A 10,000-nucleotide genomic window follows, 5' to 3' on the forward strand; every position below is an offset into this window, starting at 1 on the left:
GCTATCACTCTCTAGGAAGGATTCTGTCCATCATGTCTTTGATTAAGGTAAGCTTATTCAATATTAATTTCCTGACAATTATAAAAGAAATGAAAGCAAACAGTACCAAAAGAATGACATTTATGAATGACATGATAGGAGAAATCTCGGTCTTATATGTATGAAAGAAAGTATGAACCTCTTCTAGCTTTGTGAATGTCTCCAATTCCAGTTCTGAAAGTTGAAATTCGTTAATAACTGCAAACTGATGTACACTTTTACTGAAATTCAAACTGTATGTCGTGAAGACTGTAGGTTTGTAATACAAATTATGTAAAATAACCAATTCACAAGCAGATGAAAATGAGTGTACGTTAATGAAAACTACTTCTGTTTTGTTTGACTTACAGTCAATCTTAGCATTCAATCTGTTTGCTGAGAACACAAAAATTTCATCATCAATGATTTGAGCCTTGAAAGTTTCTGTAAACGGTATATATTTACAATGGTTCTTACCATTCTTGTTGTTTACAAGATCATCTAGGCAATGAAGAGCATTCAAGGGTTCATAGAAATTCACAATGTTACAAACATATACACCATCATTAAGCATGACACATTCCCTGAACTCATGTTCGGGAATTTCGGTCACTAGGAAAGAATCATGCTGCAAGGCAAAGTGTCGAACTGTTCCTTCTAGTACAATGGACTTATTATCTACTATCATTGGGAATGGATAGACTGACATCAATGAGTTGATGTCTGGATTGTTGAAAGGGATCACTAGTATGATTTGATTGGCTACCACTTTCACTGTGATCAGGCCATAATAGTCCACTATATTTTCTACTAGTGGCTTCAAGTGATTGTTCACAACACATTTCTGAATAATGGCTTCAATTTCACTAGGGGTTATCAGAAAAGGCGACAGCAGGTTTTTACCTGCCATCATGATTGCATTGAGTAATTCCTTGTATTCCAGAAGGAAATTACTTGTTTCTATGAGCAGTTGCTCCATCATTTCTGTTTGATGGATTCTAGCAATTTCTGATGAAACATTATGGAGTGCACTATTCACAAATTCTTTCAGCACTGTGATCATTTTCTGATTTTGATTGACATTTCCTATTACTTTATTATAGACAGTGCCCTGCTCAGAAGCCCAATTTTCAAGTTGTGCCACTCTTTCCTTTAGCCTTTCAACATTACCATCGGTCGCCACTCCAAAGAGATTGTGTAAAGCGACGCCTATAAAGGGTATGAGTGATCGCTTTACTACTTTCCTTGGCATAACACTATCGATGTCCCTCTGCAACTTGGAGAGCATGTCGTACAAATTTCTATCTTGGACACTTTGTAATCCTGCCTGTATCTGATTGCTCAGCTGGACTAACTGCTCTCTCTGATCGATAATGGAGTCCGTCTGGATCTTAACAATGGCTAGGTCCTGTATCATCTTAACCTTGCCATGCTCCTTGATGATGGCTCCCTTCCTTAGTTGTACGAGTGAGTTCACAATTTGACTCACTGCCAACCACCATACAATCCATTTGCTGAAATAATGTTATTAAGCAGTAAAAATCTTATCAACTACATTTGTTTACCATTGCACTTGCCATTACCTTCTTCTCAAATTATACCTTGGGGTCATTGAAGATTCTATTTTATTATCTATCTTATCTTTATTGGACAAATCTTTCAACTGGGTAGACGACCAAGGTTCTGAATGAACTACTTTAATGTGGTTCCAATGTACAATGGATTCTTTCAAGGTAATTTCATGCATTAACTTGAATTTATTCAACTTCAAAACTTCTAAAACTCTATATGGACCTCGAAATTTTGGTGATACTTTAATATTAGGTCCTTCAAGAACATGATTTAGTACATAAACTTGTTGTCCTACCTTTAACGAGGGTATGGTGGATCTGTTATTGTAATACTTACTAGATTTTTTATGTAACTCCTTTAATCTAGCCCTGGTGACTTTAACGGTCTCGTACGTACGTCTTGTCTTCCAAGCAATATAGGCCTCGTAGTTGTACGTACATCTGGGTGGTGCGGCATCATCCAAAAGTGAATTTGGCATTCTCTTTTGGTAGCCATACAATAGGAAATGAGGAGTTTCTCCTATTGATTCATTTACTGTGTTGTTTAGAGTAAATTGTATGTCTTCAAGAGTCAAGTCCCAGTCTTCAGTGTTAGGGGTTATCAATGTTTTCAGAACATCCTTTATCTTGCGATTTGTTCTTTCTACTGCTCCATTTGAGCTTGGCTTATATGCTGTTATTTGACATTTCTGTATTTCATAAAAGTCACACAATTTCGTTAGAATGTCACTAGTAAATTCAGCAGCATTGTCTGAGAGCAAAACTTGAGGACATGAATGTCTGGTTATAATTCTAGACTTAAAGGCTTCTGCCACCGTTGATGCTTCTCTGTTTCTAGTTGGAACAATTTCTACGTATCTGGTCAAATAGTCAATGAAAACTAAAATCTGTTTATTTCCTCTGATGGTGTTCGGGAATGGACCTAAGAAATCCATTGTGACTACTTGAAAAGGATTTAATTCTGAAGGATACATTTCCAGAGGAGCCTTGACGTTGACATTCCCTTATGTATATTACATAGGGTACAATTCTGAACAAATCGAGTAGCATCTTCACTACATCGAGGCCAAAAATAGTTTCTAGTGATTGTTCTACATGTTTTCTTAATTCCAGGATGTCCTGATAACTTGTATGAATGGGTTAGTTCTAAAACGTCTTGTATTAGTGTATTAGGAATGTACAAACGTGAACAAGCATTTGGTTCGTCTGAAGTCTTGTACAATAACCCATCTATCAATTGAAACTCTGAATTTTTCTCACCTTGCAAGAGGTTACCAATTACTTCCCTTATTCTAGAATCCTTTTGTTGTTCCTGACGAACTTTGTCTAAATCTAAGTCTGTGATTTGACAACTGAAGGCGAAATTATGAGTGGTAATTTGTTTCTCGTTCTCTTCTTGTGATCTAGATAAGGCGTCAGCTAATGTGTTATATCTACCAGGTATGTATCTAAATTCTGGGGCAAATTCTAATACGCTAACGAACCATCTATTGAACTTCATATTATTGGTAAAAGCCCTTTTCTTGAAAAGATCACAAATGGGTTTATGATCTGTAAGAACATTAATTTTATGTCCTAGCAAAATGTGTCTAAATTTCTGTAATCCCCAGACTAATGCCAAACATTCCCTTTCTGTTGTACTGTAATTTCTTTCAGCTGCATTCAAAACTCTACTGGCATAGTATACAGTCCTCATCCTTGTTTTATCCTTTTGCATCAAGACGGCACCTAGTCCTGTACTTGAAGCATCACAGGCTAAGTAGAATTCCTTCTCGAAGTCTGGATAAACTAGGATAGGATCTGTTATCAACATATCCTTTAGTGTTTTGAACGCTGCTTCCTGTTCATCTTTCCACTCATAGTTAGCATCTTTCCTAGTTAACTCAGTTAATGGTTTTGCTATGGTAGCAAATCCCTTTATGAAAGGTCGATAATATCCTACCATACCTAGGAATCTTCTTAGTGCCTTCAAATTTCTTGGGGCTGGATAGTCCACAATAGCCTTAATCTTTCCTTCTTGCATTTTCAAACCATGTTCACTGATAACATGTCCTAGATATTCTAGAGATTTCTTCAGAAACTGACATTTCTTAATTTTTACCTTTAAACCGGCCTTTCTGAGCCTATCTAATACTAATTCTATTGTCTTGAAATGACTCTCTACATCCTTACTAGCAATTATTACATCATCAAGATAAACCGATACGTCTTCAACATCTCCTAAGATTTGCAGCATTAAACGTACAAACGTTAAAGGAGCTGAAGTAAGACCAAACGGCATTACCTCAAATTGCAAATGTTCTTTGTGAGTACTGAATGCCGTGAGATGCTTGGATTCTTCATCGAGAGGAACTTGCCAATATCCACTCAGTAAATCGAGGCTAGAAAAACCTTGGCACCTCCTAATTGAGCTAACATGTCATTAATGACTGGCATTGGCATTCGATCAGGGACGGTGTGGGAATTCAATTTACGGTAATCAATTACCATCCTCCATGTACCGTCTTTCTTTGGAACTAGCAGTAAAGGTGAATTATAAGGTGACTTAGAAGGAATTACGACTCCATCTTCCTTCATCTCTTCAACCATCTCGTCTACAATGGGTCTTTGACTTATTGGAAGTTTGTAGTTAGGTATATAAAAAGGTCTAGCACCATCTTCTATGACTATTTTGTGCTGCAGGACATCTGTCCTTCCTAACTTATCTCCTGTTACTGCTACAACACTCCTATATTTCTCTAATATCTGTATTAACCTGTCCCTACAATGAGGAAAATCTGTATTATTTACTTCCCCTTCTAATTTAACTCTTGTGTCAGCTACAGAGACAAATGCTTTTTCACTTAGGGTTAGTAGAGGGTTAGTAATCACAATTCCCTTACAGAATTCTATGCCGGCATGCAATTCTAGTCTCTTGTCAGAATAATTATACACATAAGTCGTGCAATTTCCACCATTAAGTCTTACTAGGAATTGTCCATTTTCACAAAGTCTGGTAAGTCTTCATTAACTAATAACACATCTGTATCACCTAGGTTTTTATCTGTTACAATTCTAAGACAAACCTTTGTCAGACCTTGTGGATGCAGTATAACGCTATTGTTTAATTTGAGTTTTACAAGATTATCATCGGCAGTACTAACTAAGCAGATCTCTTCTGCATTCTGTGCATCGGCAGTGTAACAGACATCAGTATCATCTGAACTTTCATCTTGTGGTATCACAGAACCTAGCTCTGTCATTTTCAGGTTGCCTAACAGCAACACCTCATTGAGATACTTCTCTTCCGTATCTTCTCTTATTATTAAGTGACTACAATCTATTAGCGTGTCAGGATCGTCAGGTTGGGAAAAAGAACTAAGTTCTTCGGAGGTATCTACTTGTCGTGCACTTGAGTTATCAGGTTCATACCTGCTATCTGAGAATTCCTCCTGAGTGGCTTCTAGGCTTTTAAAAGTAGTTTGTCTATCTTCTCCTATTTCTTCTATCATTGAATTTCTACACACTGTCCTACCCGGGTTAGCATTAAATTCTATTTCTATCTGTTGGATGTCTACTTCTTCAGATGAGGCTGTCTCAGGTAAAGTGATCAAGTTTATCTGAAACTGTTCCTCTTCTTCAAGAGAGCAAACATTTCCTCTATCAATTGCCTTGATAGTGATTCTTCCATTGCTACAATCTAGTGCAATTCCACATCTTTTCATAGCCTGGAAGGAAAATAGAGCTTGAGCTGGAAAATATTTCTCTTCCAACACCACAAACTCTTCCCTGTATTTCTTATTTAGAATTTCTATCTCTAAATTGACATTGCCTATAGCCCTTATTTGCTTTCCAGCGATCCCCTTTATGGTCCTATAGGATTCTCTCATTTGGGAAAGCTCACAACCTATATGTTTTGTTAAAGTGCCTTTATCTATGATATTTACAGTACTGCCTGTATCCAACAATATGGAACTCAGTACACCTTCTAAGTGTACTTGTATGATAGGCAACTCTTCCTGACACGTATTAAAATTCTTTACAGAAAACACTATTTCATTACTTCGAGTAATGTCTGTTGGGACACATCCTTATTCACTGTCACTATTTCTTTCTGTAAGGATGGACCTTTCTGCTGCACTCTCTGTGATTGTCACTGAGAATCCCCTTGATTTGGGTTACTGGGGAGGTATTCTGATTATTAGGCTGAGTACTTTGGTTATTTTAAGACCCTGAGAATATCCCTGTTTGTTGTACCAACAGTTCTGGATTAAATGTCCTGTCTTATTGCAATTCGAACACCATTTGTTTCTTCTACAATTCTGTGTTGTATGGTTGTTATAACCACAATTTCCACAACTTTGTCTCTGCCTATTGAACTGTGGCCTATTATTCCCTGAATTTTGGCCTTGACTAGCTCCCCTCTGTCCAGGAGTCCTGTTATTTCCACTGTTATTTCCATTAGTTCCAGTGGTATTCCCATTGTTACCTCTGTTTGGCGGCCTACCTTGATTGTTTCTATTTGATTGATTAAATCTCCTATTGTTGTTCCCACCATTTCTATCAAACGAATTTCTATTTCCTGATACCTAGACCTAGCTTGCCCTGATTGGTTTCTATTGGACTGATTGCTATTATTTCTTGGGTTTCCACTAGCTACGGTTCCCGTAAAATCTGCACTACTACTTGATGAATTCTGTTTTACTTTCCTTTCTATGTACATCAAAGTTTGTACAGTTCCATCATTTGGCTTCCTATCACAGTACTTCTTTAAGGCTACTCTTTCTTCCTTACCCAAAGCATCGTAGATTGGTCCTAAGGACATATATCTAAGTACCTTGGATATACTAGCTAAATCTGTTTCATCATCATCAAATTCATCCTTCCTTCCAACAACAATTCCTACAGCTTTCATATCTGTCGTCACTCTATCTATAGCTTCTTCTACTCTAGTGGCTAAAACTAAGTGATTACCCTCATATTTCTGATGATGGAAAGTTCCTATGTTATACCATGGATCTTTCTGTGCTTCTGGTTGCCAAAATTGTAAGCACTGTTTCTTGAATTCGTTAAACAGAGTAATATTCTAAAAAGTACTGAATGAAGAACTGTATGTGCATCACCATGTTCCATACTAACATACAAGAGTGCTTCATCTATTTTCTTTCTCTCATCTGTGATACCAGCAGCTGAAATTCTGCTTTCTGTGTCTGCTATCCATCGATTTACACCATATTCTTCTAATCTACTTTTATCTACATTACTTGGGTCTACCGTTCCACAAAATCTAGTGGCTTAGGTTATTACGGCGGCTTGCGCCATGTTGTTATTTCTAGGTACAATGGAAGTTATTGGGTTAGTGGTTACAACTGAAGGGTTAGGCGCACTCGGTAAACTAAGTGGGGACCTTGACTACGAGAACGTCTGGGTCTAGTATTACTAGGATCAATTGGTCTAGAAAGTCGTTCAGGTACAGGTCTTAGGTTATATGGAGTCTGGTCTTCGCTTCTTGTCTGTTGCAGTCGGGAGATAACTTCGTCCAAAGTGTTATTCATATTAATTCATAAAATATTCAATGATTCCAAGAATGAAAAATTGAAAAAAATAAATTTGAGAATCAGGTACTTACTTCAATTGCATGTTTGCTGAGTTGACTGTATCCTCTATACAAAAAAATTCAAATTTTTCCTAACTCATTCCTTCATAGGACTCTCTCACAATCTGAAAAAGTCTGATATTAGTATTTATGTATACAATTGTTTGGGTTCCACTGCAAAATGCTGCGCCAAGTGTATAACAAAAAAATTTATTATGATAGAATTATTTAAACAGAATTGTCTCTATCACCAAGTGAACGAAAATTTCTATTTCGTAAAAAAATTACTAAAATATGAAAAAAATTTATTTCCTTCGTACAACAATAAGGAAATATTATTCAGAATATTATTCAAAAGAAAAATAATTTACTTAAATTATTTATGTTAAAAAAAATTATTTGCGCACTGCAGGGAAAAATAATTATATAAAAATTCCACGCACACAAAAAAATTTAATTCACAGAGAAAAAAATTCTCTTGATAATTCCCCGATACTAGGAATGAATGTTTACTATTCAATTAGCTTCGTGTCGCCTTGCACTTGAAGATCGCGCTGATTGCACTTGAGCGCAATTTGTCGTTAGCATCCAGCGATAATTCGGCACAGCTCGGCCGACTTCCAGTCCGTACTTGCTGAATTTGGCGAAGAAAAATTTGGAATCCTTCCAAATTGTTGATTGAAGGCGTCACTTCCCTTTCGAGAGGCGGTTATCAACGCGTTGACTTCTAAACTTTATCGCCGTTCCGAATTCTTCACTATCTTTCGTCGCCGTCTTCCGCTCTCATTCGTCGCCGTCGTCGTCACTGCTCTGCTACCGCTACTTTTCGCTAAGTCTCCCTTTTAGCGACCAAAAATTTTGGGAATTTCGTGTATTTAAGTCCGTACACGATAGAAAAGTTCACTGAACTGACGTAGATATTAGCGACTTTCATACGTCCGCCAACACTGTTTGTTTTCGTCTTCTCCGCTTCTGCGATCGGCGTAGTATAGGGCGAGTTGCTGATTCTTTCTTTCGTAAATTTCGTTTTCTTATAAAAATCACCGCTGATCTATGCCGTGATTATTACTATTGTTCTTATTATGGTCATATATAATTATTAAACTGAATTTCTGGTTGATCTTATGCGAATGTTCGGAAGTTTCAAACTAGGCAGAGATTTACCGCTGTCAATTTTTCCCTCCGATCGACGCAAAAAGATTCACTGCTTCTTGGAATATTTCATTCTGCTTCGTTTCCCTTCTGCTACAGTGTTGATGTTGTATTGGTGTTTCTAGTGCTGAAGACCGTCTTGAGATTATTTGCGCTGTTAAATTGAGAGTTAGTTTTAGCGCCGTCACTGCTCACTCTCTGTAAATTTCTCTAGGGCCGTGAACTTTAATGTTTTTCAAATGTGCGCTGGGCGAAATCCTCCGAAACTGCCACCAAATTATTTGTTATGCGGTGCACTTTTATTTTGTATTGCGTTGCACCACATATGAATGACTCCGTTTCTGTCTGTAGACTTTCACTTGATAGTAACGCAGGGGACTCGGTAAGTTAGGTTGAAATTGTCTATTAATACTTTCTATTTTTCCAGGAGGGGGTAAGGATTCACCGGGCATGGTTTTTCATAAGTTTAATCTTAACCTAAACTATTTCACACGGCCAGCCACACTGGACTTAGAAATTTCTTGATGTTAAGAGAGGAGCGAGTGACACAATCCTACCCAATTTGGTTTTCAAGTAACTCTCCCTAAAAATTGATCAGAATGAACTCTGGACCTATGTTGAATAAAACTCCGCCTCCTTGAGGACGTCTACTTTACTCTTAATGGTTCAATCTTAACTCCCACTTTTGGCAAGGACAAATCAGGTCAATTTTGCTGACCTTTTCACTTCTTAGTCTATCCTCTAACTCCTCCTTCCTTTCCCACATCTTGGAGGTTTGTTATGGTTACACTTCAATTTACTTGGTATCATGGCTCATCACTTTAAATTATAAACATCGTCTCTCGCTCTCTCTCTCTTTCTCTCTCTCTCTTTCATAATCCTGATCAGTGAATCTCATACTTATTCACTGCATAACATATATATATATATATATATATATATATATATATATATATATATATATATATATATATATATATATATATATATATATATATATATATATATATATATATATATATATATATATATATATATATATATATATATATATATATATATATATATATATATATATATATATATATATATATATATATATATATATATATATATATATATATATATATATATATATATATATATATATATATATATATATATATATATATATATATATATATATATATATATATATATTTATTCCCCATTTTGACCCACTATTTTGACCCACTAATATAGCAAATGTTACAAACAAGTTGATAATTTGGGTAAATCTCTAGCCGTCTATGTTTGCTTATAGTACAATATGGTGAAAACCAAGCCTTCTGCCTTATAATTTATTTGTTCTTTTATTACTCTGAATAAACATTGAAAACTAAAATTTCACTTCCATAAGAAATACACCTTCACTACTTCGCGCTGACGTGTTTCCAGAAACTTTGCGTTCTGTCTTGAATTCCTTTCAATAAACATCTAAAATCAAAATGTCACTTCCATGTATATCGCGCACAAGAAAAACAAGTAAAAAATGTGCCGAAGTTTCTTCAGCGCAATCGAGTTTTCTGTACATCGTATAATCGACGCCACCGAAGAGAGATCTATCTTTCGGTGGTCTCGGTATAATGCTGTATGAGCCGCGGTCCATGAATCTTTAACCACGAGCCGGTGGTGGCCTGTCCTA

At 36.3% G+C, this 10,000-nt stretch overlaps 1 protein-coding gene across 1 annotated transcript in view; it reads right to left on the reverse strand.

Moving 5' to 3' along the window:
• LOC136826728 (uncharacterized) overlaps positions 1-7,292 on the reverse strand; it is an 8,068-nt gene extending 776 nt beyond the window's left edge. Inside the window, exons 1-2 of the mRNA XM_067084133.1 lie at positions 7,198-7,292; positions 1-1,532 (exon numbers count right to left, since the gene is read on the reverse strand). The exon at positions 1-1,532 is cut by the window's left edge and continues 776 nt beyond it. Of these exons, the coding sequence (XP_066940234.1) occupies positions 5-1,532; positions 7,198-7,208 (1,539 nt within the window). The 5' untranslated portion in view covers positions 7,209-7,292 and the 3' untranslated portion in view covers positions 1-4. The remainder of the gene's footprint in view (positions 1,533-7,197) is intronic.
• Positions 7,293-10,000: the final 2,708 nt, after the last annotated feature.

This window comes from Macrobrachium rosenbergii, chromosome 41, assembly GCF_040412425.1.
Source record: "Macrobrachium rosenbergii isolate ZJJX-2024 chromosome 41, ASM4041242v1, whole genome shotgun sequence".
NCBI classification, from domain to species: Eukaryota; Metazoa; Arthropoda; class Malacostraca; order Decapoda; family Palaemonidae; genus Macrobrachium; species Macrobrachium rosenbergii.